We start from the raw sequence: 25,824 nt of genomic DNA, 5'->3' as shown, positions 1-25,824 counted from the left end.
GAGACTAGATTGGTGTACCTACTTAGTGAAAAAAGGTTTATTCTGTTTAGCATTATAATATCTTAATTTGTCTGTATAAATTATCATTAAATCAGCCGCATTGAAAGCTAAAGAGTAGAAAAAAAACTATGGACTAAAAAAAAGTAAAGGTTCATACCTTCGTGAGAATTCGGGGATTTAGAAAATGGAGAAGACTAAAAACACAACACAAGGAGGGTAATGCGAAGGTGGTGTTGAAAATACAACAGACATCGGGTGGACTGTTGGAAATTTACCCGGCCCAATTTCATCGATCGTACTCAAATCGGCAGTTCCTTGTACGATTTAAAAAATGGATAAGATTGAAAACACAACACAAAGAGGGTGATGCGAAGATGGTGTTGAAAACACAATATACATAGCGTGGACTTTGGGATATTTCCCAGCCCAATTTCATCGTCGATCGTACTTAAATCGGCAGTTCCTTGTACGACTGGGGCACCACGACGCCTTCGCCTCTGCTGTCGCTCACAGCAGCTGCGACCGACGCGGAGGCCGAGTTGGCTCCTACTCCTGCTCCGCGCTGCTCCTCCACCGCTTTGCTCCCCTTCTCCCCGGAGCGCTCCGTGCGGCGCATGCTCATGCGGCCGGAGGTGATGAGATGGCCGAAGCCGCGTTCGTGCGAGAATGCGTAGCCGGACTTGGGCCGTGACTGGCGTCGTTCCAACTGGAAGGTTGTGCGGATTCGCTCCTTGAGCGTCGTGATGCTCTCGATCGACTTGGACTTGCGCGCCTGCTTCTTCTCCTTTATTTGGAGGCGCAGGATCTGTTTTGGAGCAGAATGGTTGGAAGTTGTAGACTTGTAGAGTAAAACGTGGTAAGGATATATTAAAGCAAACGGTATCATTTTGAACGTACCGAATATTTAAATATTCTGTTGCTACCGGGCATAGTATATGGGAATGGCACACTTATTTTTACGTCTTGTTGGCCATGTGTGTCATTCCCTGATGAAGGCTTTTTAAATAGTTAAGAAATATATACCAGAATAACTTATTTTTAGTTTCGAATATTTCTTTATTCATTCTTAAAATGAATAAAGAGATATTGGAAACGTTTAAAATGCTAACCTACTTCTGCATGGGCTTTGATATTCTTACTCGGATATGTTCTGTTTCATTAATAAAGGAGGTCGTTGGACGGGCTGTCGCTTTATTTGCGTTTCGTTATGGCTGTATTTTTAACGGGTGTTGTAGAAGCATTTTTAAGTTAACTAAAATTTTGAAGACCAAAATGACTCTGAAAAGTAAAACAAAACTCGGGCCAAATGCTGATCTTCTGGCGTATTTGCAAAAATATAATCTGTAAGGCAAACTTAGACGCCTTTAAAGCACAGTTCGGTGTGTGGGTGGTTAATCCCTAATGGTGGTACTTTCGAAGGTACAACTATGTTGGGGTGGATGCACATTTCACATGTCTGGGATAATATTTTGCACGAACCAATTTAAAGATTGCTGTGCAAATTTATGTTTGATTAAATTTAATTGATTGTTTGAAATTATGACAGAAAATTGCAATTGTATTTAATTGCAGCTAGCCTCGGTGAGAATTAAACGCACAACTTTACCAATACAAGAATGACAAAACATTCATAAATTTGCGGTAACGTATTAAACAATGGCGGGGATTTTATTTAACCTCTTCCACTCAACCGAAGTATATAGATTCTGGTTTCCATGAAACGACACAAGTACCTTTTCGTTGTAGGTGGGGGTTATAATCGACTTGACGAAGCGTATTGCGATGATGGGCAGCAAACAGATGGCGGTAACCAACAGGAGGGTGAACCAGGTGGCAGGGAAGCTGTACGCGTTTGCTGCAGTGCCTGCATATAAGAATACGGGTACAATAACCATGTGGAGATTGCTCGGAATGTTGAAAATGAAGTATGCAACTGACAACTGCCTATCCTAAATGTCTGGAAGGCAAATCGCAGGTCTCAGTTAATGTCATAAAAACACGATATTGGTGTAAACAGGAAGACGCTCGTTTGTTATTACTCAAAAACAATTTGTTAATACAACCCAAACAGGTTCATCGAGACTTAGTGACAGATACTCATGGACATTGCTGTACATAAGAAATTAAAACAATAGCCACCGCAGAGACCAATAACCAATTAGCCGTGTCTCTTGGAATTAAAGTTGCCATCCTACAATGAATAGATGCGCCGGAATAAATAGGCACATAACATAGAAGTGGGCAACAAACGCTTAGCGATGAAATGCCTTCTTTAATCATAAAGATACCTACAGAAATTAAAATCAGCGTCCAACTTACCGACGAATGGAAATTGACTGGCGAAGAGCTGAAAGAGGCCGTTGCTGTGGAGGGCAAAGGTCATAATAAAAAAGATAACGATGCTTCCCCAGACGAAAAAGTGGTTGACCGGCGTCCAAAACGAGGTATCCAGTGCGGCCTAGCAAGTAAAACATCGTGTTGTAAATATAAATGTGTAGTATTAATTCCTTTACTCGCACAATAGCATACTTAGAAAGCAAGGCTAGAAATGGAAGTTGTGTGCACGCTATACACACGTCATGTTTAGCGGAAAGTTTTAAGCAACTCTATGACAAACAGAAGTCGGCGTCTGTGGTTGAGGGTTGTTCTTAAGATTCACCAAAGTCTATACAAAAGCTAAATAAATAAGTACAAATTATTTTGTTCTGTGCTTCCATCTCGACAAAATATCTAAACACTGTCTTACTGTTCCTACAATCATGTTGATATAAATAAACACTTTATCGAAAATGTTTACGCTATGTTCCTAATTCTGTTAGTGCGGTGGTATTTAGAACACTACTATTCGTCTATTATTTTTAGGATTTTACCCGCTTGTTGGTTGGGACTTGTAATAGGCAAAAATCCAGCCACGGCTGCGTTTGCGATAAAGTTATTACCTGAAGAGTGACGACAAAAATAAGGCAGGTCGAAATGACGGTGGAGACAGTCTGGTGGTCGGCCATGTCCAGACCGCTGGGGGCCATGCCCGTGTAGAACACCCCGTACGGAATGAAGAACAACACCAGGCTTGTGATCAGCCCTCGGCCGATACTGAAACACAAGTGTTTATTATCTTGTTACATTTTAAGAGTTCAGCGACATTGCATATTTTTTTCGTATAAACCATGTTTTTTTTTATGTTTTTTTTTCAAGTTTCCGATACTCGAAGAAACAGAAAAAACTCCGGTATACACTATACAGTATACAGGGTGTTTTTTGTCAAACTATAAATGCCTCTCAGCGGCCCATCATAATACGTGATACAATTTTAAGTAAAAAAATTCTACCGTATAATTGAGAATCGAATTTGCACATTTTGTACGAAAAGTAAACTAAACATTTGATATTTTAAAGTATAGACTTTTTTGTATTTTTTCTAACTTAAATTGAAACTAAACGTATCACAAAAACTACAATAATCATGTAAACCAGGTATGAAAAAGTAGTTCAAAGATACGCACCTTCTTACAAATATCGGAATGTTGAAAAGCTCGTTTCGTTGTCCAGGAATATAGAGCTTGGGATATCGCACCGAATAATCGTCGTTTAAATCCTATTACAGAAATATCCAGTTATTGAGAGCTAATTGATTCATAACCTCAGCGACATAATGTTGTTTATTATAAGGAATGTAGATAGAAATCGTCTTAATAGTCAAGATATTTATTTACGGTAAAAAACGTCTTTTAAATTCTTATTAAAAATATTCTATTATTTAAATGTGTAAATTGACATCTAAATGTAACCCTACACGTTTTATGACTTTAACAGTAGGACAGTATAAGACTGAACACCTTTTCCTAATGATTAATTCATGCAACAATGAATGAACACAAGACAACATGCATCATTAAAAAATAATTATTAGCGAAACAGGGCAGTGGGTTAGTGAGTCCTGCAATGAAGAAAGTCATGCACACACAATACACAACATAAAACTATACGAAAGACCTGTTACCTTTTTGGACGAGCAGAAAATATTTCTTAACATATATTAGGCAACAGTTTCTATACAGCCATGAGTGATTAATGGCATAATAGATGAAACCAAAAGTCAGAATACAATTGACTCAGATGAATATTTTCGATTTACACACTCGTCAGGCTTGGCAATGATTTCTTATACATAACAAGAAATTAATATGAAATTATTTGTATGACAGATTCAATAACACCTATAGAGAGTCCGATAAAATCGGATCGTGTCAAGTGGGATGTTCGACACTCTTTCGATACCAGGATACTATCGATGCCATAGCAATTAGAATTAAAATTCATCAAAACGCAGCCATTCTACCTTAAATGGTAAGTTTATCACAACATTAGGTTAACCACTGGATGTAAATAAATTTGCCAACACTCAAGAAAATTTTGGCCTAATAACAAATAGTCCACCGATATTAAAAACAACACCATTGCAGTCCTTTTTTGTATAAGCTTGAGCATACTCTTGCAAATAAAATATGTAAACAAAATTAGCATACCCCAGCAGTCATCAAAGTTTCACGCGATTCAAATATTAGTAGGTTTTAAATCGCCACCAGTTAATTTCAACAGGTTAAGATAAAAACACCAAAATTAAAAAGTCAATAAGGCTAGCAGTATAGCAAGCAAATAGAATGCACAAGACACCCCTGTTTTGCAAGAGCATTCACCAAATTAATTGAAAGTAATCATTCGCTACCACTGTTCGCAGGCCTATCGAAACGAAAAGTGTTCGATAAGGCCTTTATTGCATTTACCTGCTCCAGTATAGCCAACATAAAAATCGGCGTGGACGTGTAAACAATGTTGTACATTGTGACAAACCAGTCATCGTACGTAGACTGCGCAAACAAAAGTAAAAACATTGGTGTAAATCGTAATCAGATAGCTGTGTCGTACTTGTCAAATGACGACAGCAAAGTACGGACTCTCGGTGGAATTGTAGTTAAGATTTTTTTTCGGCACAGTACGTGCAGAAAATTACGAACACTTCTAAGTCTACTTATTACCAGAACTTCCTGAAGAGGGAATCCAATTCAGCATACAGTTTAATGAAGATGATTTTTCTATTTTGCTACTCATTTTGCACTAACGTTTTTACAGAGTAGTGGTGTGTATTAGATGGGTATATGAAATGTCAGAGTTGATCTTAACAAAATTATTCCTCACATACAAAGCCATAGTTTAACAAATATTTCGTTTAAATTTGTTTTTTTCTTAACTGGCTGGATGCTGAAAAAAAAACTTAAAAACACAGTGACACAGCCGTGGTCAGTGGTCACACCAGCACATACACGAAGGTCGTTCCCACGACAGCTTTGCTGGGCGATGTACAATACAAAATATGCCTTTAAGCGGTCGATTTACAAAGCTGGAAATATCAAACATTTCGAGCGATGCAGTTGGGTCTTAACAAACTAAATTTCAGCAAAGCGGTCACGAAATCGAACATGTTTTTGACGTCTGAGCATTGGTTAGTTAGATGTTGAGCGGTGACGAGGAACGTGCAGCGTACAATGAAACACACACGGGGTGACTCGCTGTACCTTGTAAAACAGGCCGATACAGAGCACGGGAAAGGAGGTGTAGACGACGTTAAAGAGGGCGACCAGCCACTCGTCGTACACACTCTGCGTGTTTCGGGAATGAAAAGTGGTTGGAACAAACTTTAGGGTAAGCCTGCTACACGAAAGTATATACGAACGACCCGTAAGTTGTACTTAACAGCGACGGAGAGGTCTGCTGAGGTTTAACAGAGTGGCAGTGAGAGTTAACGTGGAAAGGCCGGGAGCGGAAACGAGTTTAGATGTCACTTACTTATTGCAAAATAACATTGAACAACAAGTCGAAATTGACTAAATATAAATGTTCGTTGCAAGCTAGGTGCTTTCGCACTGGTTTTAATCTAGTGTGTTAAGCATAAAATGCTATGTTAATGTTCACAATTGAAAATGCAAGCGTTTTATACTTTAAAGTTTAAACGCACGAAGACGAAATGTATTACCTCGATTGATATTTGCCAGTTGCCGCAGATGTTTGACAAACATGTTAGTGTGGAAACCCTTATTTATTCTTCGTACTCCTCGAAAAGTTTTAGCAAAACTAATTCATAACCTCGTAAGTTCAAGGCAATTGACGATGTTTTTATTTCTTGGACTTTGTTTTACATTTAATGATTTTCTAAATCATTCATATTGTTGGTTTAAAACAGTGTTTCTCAACCTTTTTTCGCGGCGACCCAAATACCAAGCGTAAAAAAAATCTTGACCCAATTATATTCACTGAGCAGTCTGAACATTGTATAAGGATCGATCTTAATAAATCTCACAATGTGAAGTAATTCAGTCGCGACCCAACCAAGTCAAAACCAAGTTTGGGTCGCGACAAGTAGGTTGAGAGGCACTGGTTTCAAACAACGCATCGTTTACAATGCTAAACTTATACAACGACGAAGTCTAAAAATGGAGACAATAGACAATGATACTATAGTAAGCTACACGGCGCACAACGAACACAGGTGACCTACCTGCGCCGTAAAGCCGTTGTAGATCCCGAACCAGAACTGTACGAGCGTGAAGGCGAAATTCTTGTAGAAGAAGTAGCCGAAGAACTTGCACATTCGCATGTAAGACCAGCGGCCGTGTACCAGAAGCAGTCGCTCCAGGTACCTGGGAAACGTAAGAAGTTGCAGGGTTGCGGGATATTTACATGGGTATAAAAGTGGTGTACGTGCTGATATGGAATCGAACGAAACACCTTTTAACATTTGAAATAACAGCAAAATATGTTTGACATTATAGATCAAAGGACACCAAAGTGTTGTTATGAAGAGCCGGATAATTGCAAGGCCTGAAGACCGCGGCCTGGACAACACTTGCGTGGGTCGGATAAAGAATTTCATGAACAAACATCGGTACGTGTTTTAGGCAGGGCTGCGGAGTCGGAGTCGGGACTCGACGGAGTCGGTTTGTTTTGCCGGAGTCGTACTCGGGACTCGAGTAAGACCACCTAAAACTACCCGAGTCCCGAGTCCGACGTGCGCATGCGCAGTTTTAAATTTTGAAACTGATATGGCCGCGAACAGTAAATTTTGAAAGCGGAATAGCATTAGGTGGGATATTTTCCAACCAAGTATTGTGTGGGACTGAATTATATGACACCGCTAAGTGGAAAGCTGAATATCAACCTTATTTTGTTACGTAAGTTGGAGGAATACAGGCTGTAGAGTCTGGGCCGGACTCGGGACTCGACGAAATCATACATTTTGCCTGAGTCGGACTCGGGTTTATTTGTTTGGCCGGGGTCGGACTCGGGAGTCGGACTCGGGTTATTTTTAACCGACTCCGCAGCCCTGGTTTTAGGAACAAACAATTTAAACGTTTCTGATGATACATAACTTAGGAAAATAGGTCGCCTTATCAAAATCTTAATATGTTTTAGAATATTTAGTAATAACTTAATAGAAAAGAACCAAAACCAGTTGAAATAACGTAAACGTTAATTATATTACCTAAATTGGCCGAATGCGAAGTCAGATGAGAGGACCGCTTGGGTTCCTTCCTCGCCGCTGATACCGACGCCGATGTGGGCAGCTAAAAGCAGAAAAAAAAATACATTTCAATAAATAAACAAAGCGAAATTAAAACAAATGTTGAACTTTTGGTTGAAAAGTTATAAACATAACATACATTTCCCATTTATTACGCCTGTGAAAAAGTTAGGCGAAGGCAAACCAAATAGTGGCAAACAAATTGTCAATCAAAATACAACAACTACAAAATCTTGCGCGTTAACAGGATTCCAGTGCCTATAGACCTATAATAATTTTGTAATAAACATATAGATATAGACATATACTTTTTTAAAGCTATCTATATCCACAGTGGTTCACAAATTTCATTTTAGCAACAGACCCAGCAATACGTCATCCACTCTTACCCTTAATCATGCTGACGTCATTGGCGCCGTCGCCGATCGCGAGCGTGACGGCCTTCTTGTTCCGCTTGACCAGCTCGACGACCTTTGCCTTCTGCAGGGGTGTGACGCGACAGCAGATGACCGCTGTGCATTTCGAAGCCAAGTCGAGGAACTTCAGCTCCAGGTCGTTCGCGAGTGCGTAGACCTGGAAAGCGCAGTTAAAAGCATAAAAGACAAATTTTTCGGAGTTTCTTTGACTTTGTTTTGTAAACGGGCTGGAACTTACGTGGATTCGATTTAGAAAGATGGCACGTTGTACACCAAAAAAAAAAAATGGCCAAATTTGTAGGTGGCTCTCATATTTTACTCTGGTACGACCCTTCTCTTTCACCATTTATAAAACGCCAAAAATAGATTGAATAAAATTAGATTGTTGGACAACTTAGGGTTTAGTTGTTCATTTAAAGAAATATCGTTTACATGTGAAAAATAATTTAGGAACGTACCAATACAACAAGTCCGCAACACTTACATTAGATCTTTCACGCAAGTCCAGCAAAAATACTGTTTGTACACCGTGTTCCCAAGTAATTACAACGACAAGAATGTGTACCAAGACAAAAAAATGGATAAGTAAGCCACATGTAGGACAACAATTTAATCATTTTGTATAATCACTGCTTGACGTTCGTTTAAACCGGGTATAACGTGATAACTGATAATACACGTTTAGAAATCTCAATTTCTTTAGGCATTGTTTAAATGCGCGTTTAATGCAATTGGCCCTGCAACAAATCTTACAAAAGCTGACACAAAAACGAAAACAGGATTGGGCAAAACAGTGTTGCGCACAACTAATTGTTTTACGCAGCAACTCGGTGCAATAAAATATGTGTAAAACTTACCAAACTGAGGCCTCCAATCAAAAGGCAGTATGCACAGCTTAACACTCGTTTAAGCCGGGTATAAAGAAAAGGTACTTATCTAGAAATCTTAATGGATTACTGGCAATGTTAAAGGTTTTGTCTCAATTTAATGCAACTGGTCCTGGGACAAACCACACAAAAGCCGACACGCAAAATAGTTTTACACGCAGCTGATTGTGTTTTACACAGCTACCCGGCGCATCATAATATATATTAAACTCACCAAACTGTGGCCTCCAATCACAAGGCCGTACGTGTCGGGTTCACCAGAGTTCAGTGTTTCCGGATGACCGTTGCCGACCTTCGTCTTGACCACCTGTCACATGGTGCGGTTCAAAAATAAGGCTGGGGATGGACAATATCTAAACTCTAAAGTAATAGGCTTGGTGGGCTTTCATGGACAAAGCACTTTAGTTATCGGCGCAGCTTTTTTTAAATATTGGTTACAGATGAAAATTTGCAGCGGTTAATGTATCGTATCAGTACGTAGAACATATATGCACGATGACAGGAAATGTATTTTGTCGTATAATTTGTAAATAAACATTACGTCTAACAAATGTTAAAAAATCTAAATCGTCAAAAACATTTTTATAGCCTTAAAAACAAATGTTGGCTTGCTGATTGACAGTTCATCAGCCATAAACACAGTGCACATTGAAGAGCTATACCTCTTACATTTAAAAAGTGTTTCAATATTTTTTTGAATTCGCAGTTTTCTGACATTTCGACAAAAATAAAGGTAACAGTAATAGGTTAAAAATATTTCAATAAATTCACGTTTTGTATATTTCAAATTTCGAATTGGAAGAAGACATTTATTTCGTTTTCTTATACAAAAACAAATAAAAAGCCGCTTACCGGGGCGCATAGGTCGTGTTGTGGACTTGCGATGTCGTTCGTCGCCGGGTTTTGTTTTCCGATTTCTTCAACAGCTTGCTTGATCTCCCGTTCGACCTGATACACAACGATAATATTTTATACAAACTAACACGACACTAATCAATGAAAGGGCAGGTCGACGTCAAAATTTTGTTTGTTGTCTTTATAGCAAATTTTATTACATAAGTGACTGCAGGTTGTCAGGCAGTAAACAAAGGAGCGTTTTTAACTAAAAGTTAGCATAAGTATATTTAAAAATTATATTTAAAATCCTGTACAAATTTGCCCAATCTGGTTAATTTGAAGTTAATGTTAAGATTTATAGTTTAACCTTAGGATTATGCTGCTTTATTTTCTTAACAACTCAGAGCCCGAAACTGTTGTCAGAATTGCAAAACCCTTTGTCAACAATTTGAATGGGGCAGGAATACCGATCTTCGGGCCATTCATGTGACCAACCTCTTCCGTTGAATAGCCGGAAATGACGAACACGTTCTTCATACGATCAGTGAGCATGTTGCAAGAGTAGCCGATGTTGATGGCGGTCTCCTGTTTGTCGCCAGTCAGAACCCAGATCTTGATGTTGGCCTTGGACAGGTTGGCTATCGTCTCTGGCACGCCGTCCTGTGAGAGATAGAGCGTTTAGGAGGTTTTCTGGGTATTATTGTAGTCCAGATAAAAACTGTCGTTAAACAGTTTAAACCGCCAGTTTTAAAATGGTTAAATATTTGCGAAGTTAACCGGTCTATATTCTCTTCGGTTGTTCTTTATTGCTGCGTTGTATGTGACGCTATAAAAAAGATTATGAGTGCGACAAACGGTTATAAAATTGCGCAGCCTGTTTCTCTTATACAAAACTAAGTTTTACTGTACAGTTCAGCATATTCTGTTGAACTTCAAATTAAAAAAAAAACTTATGAACTTTTGTTCAAATTAAAAAAAAACTTATGAACGTAGCAATCGTTGTTTGTCCCTAGGGCTCTACAGGCATATTAGATTATACTTTTACACAAACTTAGTTAGTTTTGAAGAAGGTGAATTGTCGAACAACAAGTAATGTTCCTGCTAATTAAAAAACTGAACCAAACAACGCAAATTAAGATGCGACTCTACAAGGGTTTGTACGTTAAAGCATGAAAGCAAGCGCGAAAAAATACAGCTTTGCCACCAAGCAAAGCGATTCAAATTATCCTACCGCAATGCACCTCCATACCTGTAATTTGTCTTCGATGGCGGTGGCGCCGATCAGGGTCAAATCGCGCTCAATTTCCTCGTACGCGGCGTTCAATGCCTCGTCGCGGTCCTCCAGCGCGGTGGCGGCCTTTTCGTGGGCTTCCTTCCACACTAGAGAGGATGTGGGTAGGTTAGGCTAGGGTCGGCAACGAGAAAATGTCGGCTTTGGCGGTTTTTGTTAACAACGGCTAATGCTGTTGGCATGTTAGTCCATATAGGGTTGGCAAAGATTTTTATGAAACAAATTTAAAGACAATTAAGTACTTTTCAAAGAAAGTTCATCAGTCTTTTAATACCTAAAATTTGATCACTTGATCAAAACAGTATAAATGACATTGTCAACACAATAATACACAGGTTTGCTTGACCGCGACACGTTCTAAACACGCGGCGCTACCCATGGAATAAATCCAAAGACAATTTAAAGACTTTTGGAAAAAATGTATAGGATTGGTCAAAGACTTTTCAATGTGAGACAACCAAAGACATTTAAAGATTCATCCTGTGTGGCAACCCGGAGTGTAGCAACACTTCAATTTTGCAAAAAAGGAGAGTCAAAAGTGCTCGGCCTTACCCGACAAGATTTGATTTTTTTATTTTAAAACGATATATTTGCTCCAATTTAAGTTTAACCAAAAATATTTTAAATAGAATATCGGGAGCTGGGCAATACTGACTTGCGTGGCGAAAGTAAATCTGCGACCCAAAGCTTGACGAAAAGCATGTGTGTAAATTATTAAAACGTGTGACAGTCTTCTTTTTAAAAAATAAACACGCATAACAAACGTGATGTTTGTAGTAAAATATAGCTTCCATTAATGGTAAATGAATGACCGAAGTTATTTGGACATATGTCTTAACTTGGATTTCAGACATTTAGGTAAATGATTATGATTTTACAAAGAGTCCTGTTCCGTAACGCTGTCCTTTAAGTTTAGTTTTATGTAATGTTTTTGCAAATTTTAAAGTTTAACATTTGACTTAAATTGTTTCAAGTTTAGTCTTATGTAATGTTTTTGTAAATTTTAAAGTTTAACATTTGAATTAAATTATTTTACAAAAGACTTGACTTAGACTTAAGGTGATTTGTTTACAGTGTTGATTGACACTATATAAAGCGCGATTCTGACTTTCTATTGGATTTGTTTTGGTAGTTTATAAATATAAATACTTCAGTGGATAATGGACAATGGACATGGTTAACCACAGTGACAGAAGCACACGTATTACTTAAGAAAACGGAAAATGAGGATCATTGACAGGTAAAAAGGAAATCGAGAACGTTGTGGGACAATGGCAACAATATATAGGTTATGAGTAGGGCGAATATTTTTTGACCAAAAAAATAGGAAATTTTGACCTGAAAAAATTTATTTTGACAAAATTTTGACCTGTTAGAAATACATTGATTTAAATAACCTAGGCATCGTTAATCACGCGTTTTTTATACTGTATATTGCTCTAATAAAGATATAATGCGGTTAAAATGGCTTTGAACTTATATCAAAACTATTCTTTTTTGATAAAATGAAAGATAAATTTCAAAATAACCGAACGACCAATTTCAAAAAGCTGACTTTATTTTTTTTTAATTTTGTAAGCAATTTATGTGCAATTTTATTCGATTTCGACTTAAAAAAGTTTGACAAATTTTGACCTAACGTGTAAATTTTGACAAAATTTTGACTTTTTTTGACAAGTCAAAAAATATTCGCCCTAGTTATGAGTTAAACAATGATATAAGCACAACTCTATCTTTAGGTAAACCTTACCTGCGTAAGATTCTTCGTCCAAGTGCTTTACGGCGAGACACAACGTCCTTAAGCCGCAACCAGCGAATTCCTGGTAGAAAAAACTCACGTTCGGAAAACGACTACAACAGTTGCAAATATAACAAAAATATCAGTCCGTTTGTTTCAAGGGTACAAGAGTTTTTAGTCAAAAATCGCACGTTCACTACATTGTCTTTATTCATTAACTGTCCCACAAATAAAACCCAGTTGTTAAAACATTACTAGAACAACCTAACGTAAGGCGAATTGGCGAGGTTTGTCAATATTACTTCTCAGTTGTAAAAAAGTGGACAAGTAATTAAACCCCAGGGCCTAGAATTCGTCTGAGAGCTCGTCTGGGACTTTCAAAGCACCAGCGGACCCTGGTTGAAAAGAACTTAAAATTGATTTTACGAGGCTATAACTCACGTCAAGGTGTTCCGTGGTGATGGCCTTAAGTTCCTCGTTCTCGCCTTCCTTTAACCTTTCGTATATGACGCTGTCGGCTCCCTTGCACATCAAAGTTATTCGGCCTACAAAATAAATAAAAAAATACATGAAATATAGCGTTTAATGAAATACGTTTTTACTAAGCTGTCATTTAAAAAGCAAGTTTTAATTCTTATTCTTAAATATATTCCTTCCGTTCTTGGTTCTACCGAATTGAGTTTTCAGTCATAGTTATTGAGTGAATAAGTTACGAACCCTCTAAATCCCCATAAAGTCTCAGTCATACGAAGAGCGTTGAGAAATAACGTTAATGTGCTCGTCCTGAGGTTAAACACTATTTTAAAGTTTAATTTTGACAAAGTTAACACTAAATGTGGTATAGCCCTATTTGTAACAAACTACACAACAGACGAGGAGTGTAATTTCTGTCATCTCGTCACAGGGAAATATTACCAAACTGTAAATCTAAAAATACGCGCATGTTTTTAAACATTAATAACCTGTTACCTACCTTGTTCGTCTTTGACTATAACCGACATCCTTTTCCGGACGTTGTCAAAATCAAGAATGGCCAGCACCTTGTACTCGATGGACTGTTCTGAAATATTGCGCCGCGTTTAATTCACATAAGTACTGTATATACAAGAAATCAGAGTATCTACAAAGGCTACTTTAACAGTTTTCACATGTGGTGGTTAAATTTAGCAAAATAAGAAAAACTGCCATCATCGCGTTAATATCTAACAAATTATCAAAGTTGGTCAACAGGGTTAAAGAAGATAAGATTATAGGCTACTTGTACGGCCACCAGCAAAACATTAAACACACAAAAATATTTAAGAACAAAAACAATTCTGAATAAAACTTACATTAGTATTAATGTTGAAATCGGGCGAAATGGAAACAAATTAAAAACATGCGCACCGAAATTGAAATTTTTATAGCAAAAGTACTAACAAAAAGTGGAATTCTTACCCTGTTCAACCACCGTCAAGGTGTCGTAAGTTCTCGATTTGAAGACAAAGCCAAAGTTCCTAGCGGCGCCGACCAACGCCCCTTCGTCGGGCGATTGCGCCTGGTACACCAGATTGCCTGGCACAAAGCCAACACAGGTTTTTGTTTTATGTGTATTTGAGCTAGGATTTTGACGAATTTTCTTTTGATTAAGTTGAAAAGCAATCGGTACAAAGGCATATGCAAGTAGAACTATAGATCAGTAGGGAATAATGTGTTGTTTTTTGTTTGGATGCTTTACGTTTGAAATGAATAAAAAGAGTTAAAAATATACCATTCTGGTCCGTTGCGCGACAAAAAACGAAGCTAAAAAAATGCAAAACAATACTTTTAAAAGGAAAACTGTGCTTTTCAGCGTGGCATTGTAAACCAAAAGTGGACAGTAAATTCGGAAACGACCCCCAAACATTTTCCTGCTTTGCGATTAACAAGATTCGTTAGCATAGATTTCTATTTTCTAAACTTTACTTAACTAGCAATATTAAACAGCACAGCAATAGGTTTCAACAAGCGATGAAAGGAAGAAAATACAATACACGTGCCCAACTTCCATGAATCGCACAGAACATTCAAACAACCCTGGCGAACCGCTCTTCGCGGAGCTTAAAGGCTGTGTAGCAAACTGACCACGAAAAGTCATGCTGCTACAATTTGGCGTTCACTCACCGTCCGGTCCCTCGTCGGGCATCACGGTGTGGCAGATTGCCAGAAGGCGAAAGAAGAGCGCGCAGTTCTCGTCGCCGGAGCGAATCGCCTCTACCAGCTTATGGTCGTGGAAGTCAAACGTCGACTCGGCGTATTCGTTAAACGAGAAGTCCACCTTCGATTGCTGGGCGACAAAAAAACGATTGTACAAGATGCTGGGCGCGTGGTCACTCCCCTAAACTGTATTTTAAGCCTATTTTCAATACGAACTGTATCAAAATTTACTTCTTGATGGCGTCATGTTTATATGTAACCTTGTGACGTCACGTTTAGATGCGTCCTTGTGACGTCACGTTATGACGTCATTTCTGAATAAATGTTTAACCCCCACCACACCCTCAAACGAATTCGTGTCTGCTTTTGCCCAGTATTGTTCTTTGAACCGGTTGCCAATGCTAAATCGCCTACAAAACCTTGCTATTGGATCGCCCCAATATGGCCAATGGCCATAGTTCGGCAGAAAAGCGATAATATGACTTAAGATCGGGTATCAGCCTCAATCCGATATTATCGGATATCCTTAAGACACTGAAATGCTATTCATTTACAGTTTTGCATTACAATCTTTCCCCTAAAACTACACATGAGAAAATCAGACACAAAACGTAAAAAGCTCTACTGTCGTCATCAACAAAAGATGCAAAAACATTACTTATTTTAAGCCTAAGAAGTTGTAAAAATGTAACTGACTTTGCAAATAAGTCAAAAAAAATTTAAGACAAATTATGTAATAAATACACCTAAAAATTTTATTTATGAGACAAGAAAACTATACTACGCTAGTTTTAAATGTCAACAATACTAAATCATTACAGCCATATTTTTTTCGTAAGTATGTTTCGAAATATGCATAGTGTGCCGCGGAAATTTTATAATTTAAGAAAAGAACCTTTAGGTTTTACAAAAGCAAGCAGAAAACCATGCCAGACTTCAATGCAAAATGTTTATCCGACACCCGATTATATTATGGCATTCACCAATTGCCATACAGCCAGCTGACAGAAATTTCCACAATTTATTTTATAGAAAGTGTATCGCAGGCTGACAAAGTTCAAGAAGCCCTGCAATTTGTAGACTCAAAACTTCGTCATTAAACCATTGCTATAGTATAAATATAATACGACGGTTAGGGTTTAGATTTAGAAACTTAAAATTAAATTGAATACGGCCGACAAGGAAAATGTCTACTAAATGTCATTAAATGGAGCCTTGTAACACGCGATATTGAATAAGATCATTTCAGAAAAGTTTAGAACGAAGGTTGACATTTAGTTCAACCAGGCCATAAATAATTGATGATTGGCGTTTCACCTTTTGGTTTACCGTGAAGCAGTGATGAAATGCAATGCAAGAACGCTCTTGGCAATAGGAACGGTGTTTTTTTACATATGCAGAAAATTTGCGCCAACATAAGAAAACATTAACGAAAAATCGTATAAAATAAACACAAACCAAAAATAAAATAAATCATCAAAAATGACATGATATGAAAAGCAATCATTTTAGGGTCAGAAAACAAAGTGAATAAAACCAATCGTTAGCTAAATATTGTTAGAAGGTATTTGTTACAGATTCGTAATAATAAATAAAATAAATTATGACTTATAAAAACAAAGAAAAAAATAACACAACCGTGCACCTCATCAGGGTATACCATTCTCCCTTCTTTGTCCCGAGCGTCGCCATATCTTTTGCCGTTTATCGTACATTTATTGAATTCCATGATGTTCTGTGTCAAAGTGCCAGTCTTGTCAGAGAAGATGTACTCAATTTGACCAAGTTCCTGTAAAACACATATTTAGTTGAACTTAAACAGAGATTTTTTTAAGTAAAAAGTCTCACTATGCTAATAAGGTTTTTCAGGACTCAGAAATGTAATAAATTCTGATACACACTATATTTACCTAAAATAAAAAAATACTTTTTAAGTATTAATTACATATAATTTTAGTTATTACTATTAACTTTACGGTCTAATTATCCTGTTTTGCTCATACAATTGAATTTGTACGATTTACACGTTTAGCATTATTAAAATGTCACATTAAAATGTCAGTAATAAATAATAAAGTATATTTACTTAAAAAAACCTGATAGAATAGCATCTTGCATTAATAAAACAGCGTCTGGCGAATATAGGACATTTGCTTTAACTTGTTGTAAAGTATCTTATTAAGTGTGGGCTAATAAAACACAAAGAGTAATTTTTATTTTGGAAAATTAGATTTATTGGGAAATAAGTCCATTTATTGGAAATTACTTCTAGATTGAGAGTACCTCATTAAGAGTTGTAGTTCTTGCAATAGCAGGCAAATCTTTTTGTTCATAATACATTTGCCTGTCCCAGTTAATATAAAAACTTTGGCCAAGTCGAATAAACTCCACACTAGAAAATAATGATAAGATTATGAGAGTTTTACTAGTTTTGGGCGTAATAAATTTCTAAAGAAAATATTTAATGTCCATTAAGTCTCACAACTATAAGAATAAGAAGCACAAGTTTACCTGACATAAAGTGAAATAGGGACAACTGTGTTTAGAATAATGATATAAGACCAAAACATGAGGAAACCTGACATCTGAGGATTTTGGGAGTATCCAGTCCAGGGCATGTAGACCTGGAATTTCTAAAAGCGAAATGTAGACGGTTGTCAATAACATAAGTATATACAGCTATTTGTTTTTGTTATTTACACCACTATTTTTTACTATTTTTTTTGTTTGAAAATATACCTTTTATTTCCAAGTGTAACAATTGGTAACTACCAATTTTAAAAGATAATGTAGTAGTCATTGATTTTAAATAAGTTTGGCTAGTGATAATTAGAAAATTAACAGAACTTAATTCGTATGAATTACAATAAATAAGCCATTGCTATTGTTTTGAAATTACACAGCTTAAAAATGTTTTTTATTTACAATTAACAGTTTCCTTATGGCTTATTGAATGTTTTGGTAAACTTCATATTTTGGAACATTTTTTTCAGCTAATGCTCATACAACTTGTAAGAAAGCTGTTTCCGATATCTTGTGATAAAGGAGAAAGGAAAACGAAACGCTATGAATAGCAACATTACTGCTCACATGTGTGTGACGTAATTCTACAAACACAGGCCAACCATGAATGAGGAAGAATCGTCAACTAATCTTTTGTCAGCTGGATTGATTCAGAAAAGTACAATATGCCTAAGGCGTTTTCAGAACCTCATTTAACTCCTAACCTCATACATTTACTTTACAAGTTGTAACACAATATTGTGGACAATATACACAAGGTATATAATATTAAAACCATGATTTAAAAAGATCGATCTGAAAAAGGTAGATTTAATGCAGGCCTGGCACTGAAGTGACACAAGACGGTAATTTATTTACTTTGGAACAAAGGTCACTTAACTTCTTTAAACAGAGTTTTTTACTGAAAATATACGAACATTGTAAAATCTAATTACCAAATTACAAAGCAAGAAATACAGTACTTATTTACCTATAAACTCAGCAAGTTTATGTCCCATTAGAAAAATTGGCCAATATTTGTTAAATTGGACCAATGCTCGGTCATGTTCTTGTTTTATTAGTTATTTTTGTTAACAATAAGTGATAAATGGGCATATAAGTGTAAGGCATAAATGAAACGTGGTTGTACTGATTATGGTCAGGATATGATGAATTTTCATATGCAGGCTTGACTGCCTGTCGTTTAGGAACTGGTGTTTTCCATAATCATATCACTTACCACGCCCACCAAAGTCTCCCAAACGCTATTTCCGATCGCGGCTACTGTTGCCATCAACAGCAAAAACAGAAATATCTGTGTGAATTAAAGCATTGTTAGATTTATAAATCACACTCTTTATATCAGTTTGAAATTATAACTATAGATTTTCTTTCAAGAACTTCAACACAAGACTTTATTGGTTTGCTAAGCATGTAAAAATTAACAGTTTTCATATAGTTGGCACAGTATTTTTTAATATTACATAAAAAGAAGCAAATATTCTGATGCACTATAACTTAAATAAATAGCTTTGATCCAATGTTAAACAAGCAAAAATAAAGAAATTACTTACAAACCACACAAGTTTATTCATCAGTCGGTCAATGCTTGTCCGTTTCAGTTTGGTCTTTCCTGTTAATGACAAATGAAAGCATTGATTGGCTTTTCACTCTGTCTTGTTTGTGTTTTTTTAATTACATAGTATAGATACTTTTAACACACAAGGTAAAATGCAAACTATTCCTGATCAAGTAATCACAATTATTTATATTTAGCCATCTTGGAACAAGTTATAAAGATAAAATGTATACCTATCAATCGCCATTTCTACACTTAGAACTTATACGTAAGTATAAAAGTAAACTTTTACCTGTGTTTTGCATCAGCTTTGTATCCGGGCCAGCGAAAATAACTAGTCCATAGCACCAGGCTGTGTTTCGAAGAATACAGCCACGCAGCAAGATATTCTGGTTGTCAATGGGAAAGGTATCATCGTTCCAGTACAGATTACCGGTAAATTTGTGAAGGTGATTGTTGGGTGCTTCACATTTAACATGGCCTTAAAAAAACATAATTCGCAAGATTACGGGCAGTAGAACAAATGTGATAAAGGGGATGAATGGTTATCATCAGTTGTAGTGTGTGTAATGATGATTGTAGTGTTGCATATTTCTATTTAGAAAATTTTGATATCCAATCACAATTGCTTATTAAACTACACAAACTATTCAATAATTTGAGAAAACATTCTTATTATCTCTTATCCAAGTGGCACACTCTGTTGCGTTGGAGTTAAAAAAAAAACCTTTTTTACAGGAAACAAAAATATAAACTGAAAGATTGATTTGTGGCTACACAATGTTCCTAAAGAAAATGTCAAAATCTGCATACACTTGACAAATTTAGTAGATGCTGTCTTGGTGACAAAAACTATTGTTTTTTGCAAATCAAAACATACCACGGCAACTTAAAGAAAGCTAAAATGTAGTCAAAGCGATTAGTGGATTACCAAATCCTTTCATTATTAAAACCTTTGCCTTTAATAAACTATTCTAAAGAAAGGAAATCCTTAGAAAAAAAACATCTTTTAGGATAAAATTTTTAAACCATTCTTTATTTCTGGCTGTAGGCTATTAAACCGACAAATTATAATAATTTCCTGTTTTAGCACAACAATAAAACATAGTCCCTCAGACACAGTAGTGCATAAATATTAATGAGACAAGCCTTGTGACCAATTCTTACCATTAAATTGGGAAAGTTTTTGAATGTCTTCACCCATTTCTCCAGTTTCAGGAAAACCTTGGCGGACTTTCAAGTTGGTTTCACTATAAAAACACTAATGTTAGAATTGAGAAAAGTAGATTTAAACCGTTCCTTTTATAAAAAGTAGGTCATAAAGAATTAAAATACACATTAGGCTTACACAAGTTTAGCTTTGCATTTTTTAAGTAGCTTTGCATTTGTTTATTGAAAGACAAAAGCAGCAAAATATATCAATGACATCAAGACGCAAAAGGATATGAGTATATAAACATGACAACCCTGGCGGAATATATCTATATCTGTAGTTAAACACATCATGTCATGGCTTTGTTTGCACAGGAGTCAAGACAAGTGTACTTTATTGACCCACCCATCCAACTCTGCCGTCTCAATGTAAGCAAGGTGGTGCTGTTCGCTCGTTGATAGCAAAAGAAGATCCGCCTGTTGAGAAATACGGAAATATAATAAAACTGGAAAATTTTAAGGCTATCTAAATGGTTATACATATTATTGAACAAAAATTGTTTTTCTCGTTTTCAGATCATCATGATTATTAACAAGTCCTGTCCAATACCATGTGCTTTAGGATTTACTCACAAATATAAATTTATAAAAATATATCTCAAAAAATTTAATAAAATAAACAGAGTAAAAAAATAAAGACGGTAAAAAGCTATGAAAAATAACGCGATAAATTTTATAAACAAAGTGAAAAGCATGTTTAAAACGGAAAAAGTTCTCATACTTACTGTCACATGTTCGTCATGCCGAAGTTTAATAATGTCCCCAACTTTTATGTTTTGCCATTTCTCTTTGATCAACCTAATAACAAAACAATCCAGTTGAAAAACAGCATAGTGTTTCCTCTTCGCACATCCAGTATTTTTATGAAAAAAACTTTCTTTACAAAGTTAGTTAAAACAGCAATGTTTTATAATATAACAATTATTACAGTAGCAAGAGAAAGCATAAAGAACAAACAACTAAAGTTTTCTAAATAGGGCATACAAAACATCAAAACGTTTAAACCAATTTTTACATACAATAAACAGAGTATACATACTCTCCATTCCTGAGCATTCGTGACTTCCTTGTATTAACAGAGTGGTCACTTTTATGCCGGTTCTGTAAAATAAGTCAAAAAACAAAAAAATTCAACAGTCAAAATACATACGTTTAACAAAATACAAAGCCTTATAAACAAAGTCTTAGGTAACTTACAAAATCATCCACACCATCTTTCACAGCAGTAATAGACAATACAAATACAATGGGAATGAGTGTCGTTGTTGGATTCAAAGAAGATATTTGAGGAATGTACTACAAAAACAAAGCAAAATTAAATTGAATAAGAAACCAATTCTGAGGATTTATTTTAAACTAACAACAGTCTACAAGTTAAGCGGCAAGAAATACAGGTAACACGGATGTCAAAATAACCACAACATTCACCTGTAAGATTAAAAGTATGACAAAATACACGTTGGCGACCCGGTGCATTTGTTCCCATAGATTTTTAATGAGAAAATTGTACCACGTGTACCTTGAAGTTTTGATTGCATTGGCCTAAAGTTGGAACAAATGAATTATATATAAATATTTATTCAGATTAAGCAAAATAGTATTTTTTTTTAAATCTTACTAGTAAGGCTTTGTTAGTTAGACCTCAAAGAAAGTACTACTAGACAAATTGTTAACCAAGTACATATAACTGCTTCAATGTGAAGTTGCTTGAAGCAAAAAGCAGCTTTACAAGGGATGGACTCAGTTGGTAGAGCGACGGTCCCAGTATGGCCAGAGGTTGTGAGTTCGAACCTCACTGCAGGCTAGTTGTTTTTCTAGCCTGCCCTGCTTACATGACTAATCAACAGATTCGGTGAGCCTTTGATGGCTTTCAGTGTACCAATTACATGTAGTGTGAATTCCATTATCCCATTGATTTTTAATATTTTATAGAATGCCAAAATGTGTCCGACATTGGATATGCTAATAATTTTCTAGGTATTTGCACAGTAAACACAATACACAAATCAGGACAAACAAATGTATTCTTGCAAATATTTGCCTAACTAAACAAACATTGATTTTCCTACTTCTAGGTGCTCATTACCTAACGTAAACACAAGCTACCCTAAAATATACATACAGCATAATTGAATTTAGCATTGTACTCCACATCATTTGCGATGAAATCACGCTGGTCCTCTAAAAAAACAAAAATAAATAAAATTAGAGCATTTTCTAATTTTGGTATTTTAAGACTCAAAGCGAGTCTTGAAAATATGGCAGATCTTCAAAAGATCTCTGTTTTTAAAGAGAAGATAAAAAGTGCACCCCGAAAAAAATCTGAACTGCACCCGAAATATGTAAAACGCTTATGCAGAATACGTTTACAGTGCAATGTATGCAATACAAAATGCATCCTAAAATAATAAAGTGCACCTGCCCTTTGTTACATCCGGTCACACAGAATTTTGCGGCCATGTACCCGCGAGATCTCGTCAAGATCTGCCATACTTTCAAGCAGTGTCCAACTTCACCCCAAACTTTCCTATATGTTGTGCACCAGGGAGATATTGTCAAGATCTGCTATATTGTCCACACTACTTTATGCTCATCTCAGTTTGGATTTATTCCAAAGGCCAACATTAAACTAATTATTAAAACAACTAACATTATTTTTGTAGGGGTTTGAGTTAACATTTGAGTTTGTGCGGGCCGGGTATTAAGTATTATTATAGTAATTCTACCAGTTTTCGTCACTCTACCTAAAAAAACTGGTAGGATTGAAGACCAGCACTAAAGTACACCAAATACTATTTCTAAAGAAGTTAAGGCCTATTAATCACCCTTTTCTTTTTGCTTGAAGCACAACAATTTGTCCATCTTAAACTTTGGACCAGAGGTCAGATACCGGTTTAGGCCAGCTTAAAACACAGAAGACTTAAGCAGTGGTTTGGAATTAGAACCTATCCGTCACTAGCTTCATATTGGCTAAAACATAACAAACAAACGTTAACACCTAACTTGTAAAACCAAGTCGGACACTGTTGGTCACCATTGTCATTTCGGCGAAATAATTTTTCATGCTTTTTTTAACATTTTTTACGCCGTTTACCACAATTTCACTTTCTTTTGCCTACCTATAAAACTGACTAAAATTAAATATTTTCGTGTTTTTTGTCATCAATATAGTCAGATTGTCAATTCATTCAAATATTTTCAGCGAAATAGGTTTGCCGTAGCCCATTTGAGCTTAAAAACAAAAAAGGAGAGTTTGGGGGGTACATTTGGTCGAATTTTTTGAAAACTATCCGCTTCCGCACATTAAAATTTCTTAAAAATTTACATAGAACAACTAGAAAGTATCTTTAACAAGATAAGCATAGTCTCCCACTCTGGTCATTCAGATATTTTCAGCGAAATAGGTTTTCCGTAGCCCATTTGTGCTTAAAAACCAAAAAAAATTAAAGTTTGGGGGGTACATTTGGTCGAATTTTTAAAAACTAACCGCACATTTAAATTTCCTAAAAATTTACATAGAACAACTAGAAAGTATCTTTAACAAGATAAGCATAGTCTCCCACTCTGGTCATTCAGATATTTTCAGCGAAATTGGTTTTCCGTAGCCCATTTGTGCTTAAAAACAAAAAAAAATTAAAGTTTGGGGGGTACATTTGGTCGAATTTTTAAAAACTAACCGCACATTTAAATTTCCTAAAAATTTACATAGAACAACTAGAAAGTATCTTTAACAAGATAAGCATAGTCTCCCACTCTGGTCATTCAGATATTTTCAGCGAAATAGGTTTTCCGTAGCCCATTTGTGCTTAAAAACAAAACAAAAAATTAAAGTTTGGAGGTACATTTGGTCGAGTGGATCACTTTAGATCAGTGGTTCTTAACCTTTTTTGAGTCGCACTGCCTCTTTGGTAATTTTCCTATGCCATGCTCTCCCCTATGAAAAGCAATTCGGCATTTTGTAATGAAATGTCAGTGGACAACATGAAAATAGTTAAGCACATTGCTGGTCGCACGAAGCGCGAAACAAATTTAGTTTTATTGCTTGAATTGGCTAAAGTGTAAGCCTATTTCAGGAGGCTTTTCGAATTGCGCACACAACAAATTGCTCGTGCTCGACACGAGCTGATTTTGTCAAACATTTTTGAGGGCATTTATTCCACAATTGTAAGGATGTGATGTTGAGAACAAAATTAAACATTGCGTTATTGTGTTCCAAAAATGTGACGACACAAAATACAACGGCAATTTTGCAAAAACATTATAGATTCGCGAAAAAAGGACAAGTCCCCCTGTTGCTAGCCTGTTATTATATATAAAATTGAATGAAAATAGTACGAAAAAGGGATAACGTTTATGGTTTATCTACACTGTCATTCGATTAAACACCAAAATTAAACACCTGAAAGGGGCGAAATGTCAGCACGTTTAAAATTAAACATGTTTAAATTTCAGGTGTTTAGACGTTTTGCCGTTTATTTGGTCAGGTGTTTAGGGCTAGTATGCAGTGTTTCCAAATCAATTCCACAAAAATTTCATTGGGTAAACCATTTTATTGCGCGAAAAAGGTGAAAAACAACACAAAAAGCTCAACACAGTGAAAGTTTCAAAAAATGTAAAACTTGGAAAAGAAAACTATACACTAAAAATTGAAGTGCTTATATTAAAAAGGAAAAGAAGTAGGAAAACGGAAAACTTACATAATACACAAAATAACATGTTGGAAATGGATACAATGAAAGTGTTAATGCAAACAAAAATATATATGCAACAAAAAATCAAAAAGTAAATAAAAACAACAAAAAAGATATATATTTTTTAATATTTATAATTTCTATACTTGGCAAATTTTCACGGTGGGGTCTTTAGTGGGTTGTTTAAAATCATATTGAGTTATAGTATAAATATCGCTTGTTAAATACAATGAAGGTGTTTATGCAAACAAAATTGCGTATGTGATAAAAGTAAAAAAACAGACAAAGAATATATTTTACAAAGTTGAACCCTTTTTTATAAAATTTATAATTGCTATGCTTGGCAAATTTTCAAGGTGGGGCCTTAAGTAGGTGGTTTAAAAATATATAAACACAGAGCAACTTAAAGTTAATTAATAACTTAAATCCTGTGCATATTAACGAGCTTGAATATCAATGAAATATAACTTAACAATTTGTTCAAAAATGTTGTTCTTCCGCTAAGTCTAATTTAACAGCCATTCCATCCATTAATATACAAATGCAGAAATGCTGCTGTGATGTACAAAGGTTTGCCCAATAAAGGCCTTAAAGAGCTTTTCTTGACGAGTTGAGCATGGCTGCCTAGAAAATAAAATTTAGATCAATATAATATACTGCAAATCTGCAATAATTAAATTATACACTGTCACTGAACAACTTTTTTTTTATTTGCCTAACATAGTAAAATTTTCAAGTTACCATCCAGAACCACTACATGTAATGTCACAAAAACATGTTTTAGTCTGTCACTAATCACCACAAAACATATTATTAAGACATGTACTAATTTGTAGCATTAGGAAATGTATAATAATTATTTATGTTACACTGTAACTCAAGGGCGGGCAACTTCTCCGGTTTGCGGGTCAGATATGGAA

General features: G+C 35.8%; 1 protein-coding gene across 1 annotated transcript; it reads right to left on the bottom strand.

The window, feature by feature from the left end:
- Window positions 1–310: 310 nt before the first annotated feature.
- On the bottom strand, window positions 311–23,212 carry LOC146167438 (phospholipid-transporting ATPase ID-like). The gene is made up of 32 exons (XM_083388808.1): window positions 23,039–23,212; window positions 22,336–22,394; window positions 21,642–21,755; window positions 21,411–21,509; window positions 21,253–21,314; window positions 20,939–21,011; window positions 20,560–20,630; window positions 20,169–20,251; window positions 19,294–19,482; window positions 18,997–19,055; window positions 18,663–18,737; window positions 17,432–17,553; window positions 17,204–17,312; window positions 16,566–16,709; window positions 14,888–15,050; window positions 14,183–14,299; window positions 13,719–13,805; window positions 13,187–13,290; window positions 12,758–12,827; window positions 10,966–11,096; window positions 10,212–10,376; window positions 9,732–9,827; window positions 9,094–9,186; window positions 7,966–8,149; window positions 7,538–7,619; window positions 6,554–6,695; window positions 4,785–4,868; window positions 3,504–3,595; window positions 2,940–3,093; window positions 2,320–2,458; window positions 1,734–1,864; window positions 311–805 (listed from the first exon to the last, which is right to left on the bottom strand). The coding sequence occupies exons 1-32, from the start codon at window positions 23,073–23,075 to the stop codon at window positions 449–451; spliced, it is 3,687 nt and encodes a 1,228-aa protein (XP_083244934.1). The 5' UTR covers window positions 23,076–23,212; the 3' UTR covers window positions 311–448.
- Between the last annotated feature and the right edge of the window lie 2,612 nt (window positions 23,213–25,824).

The sequence above is a fragment of the Ascidiella aspersa genome, chromosome 1 (assembly GCF_963924565.1).
Source record: "Ascidiella aspersa chromosome 1, kaAscAspe10.2, whole genome shotgun sequence".
Classification (NCBI taxonomy): Eukaryota; Metazoa; Chordata; class Ascidiacea; order Phlebobranchia; family Ascidiidae; genus Ascidiella; species Ascidiella aspersa.
Note: the sequence above shows the minus strand (reverse complement) of the source record. Positions and strands in the feature narration are given on the sequence as shown.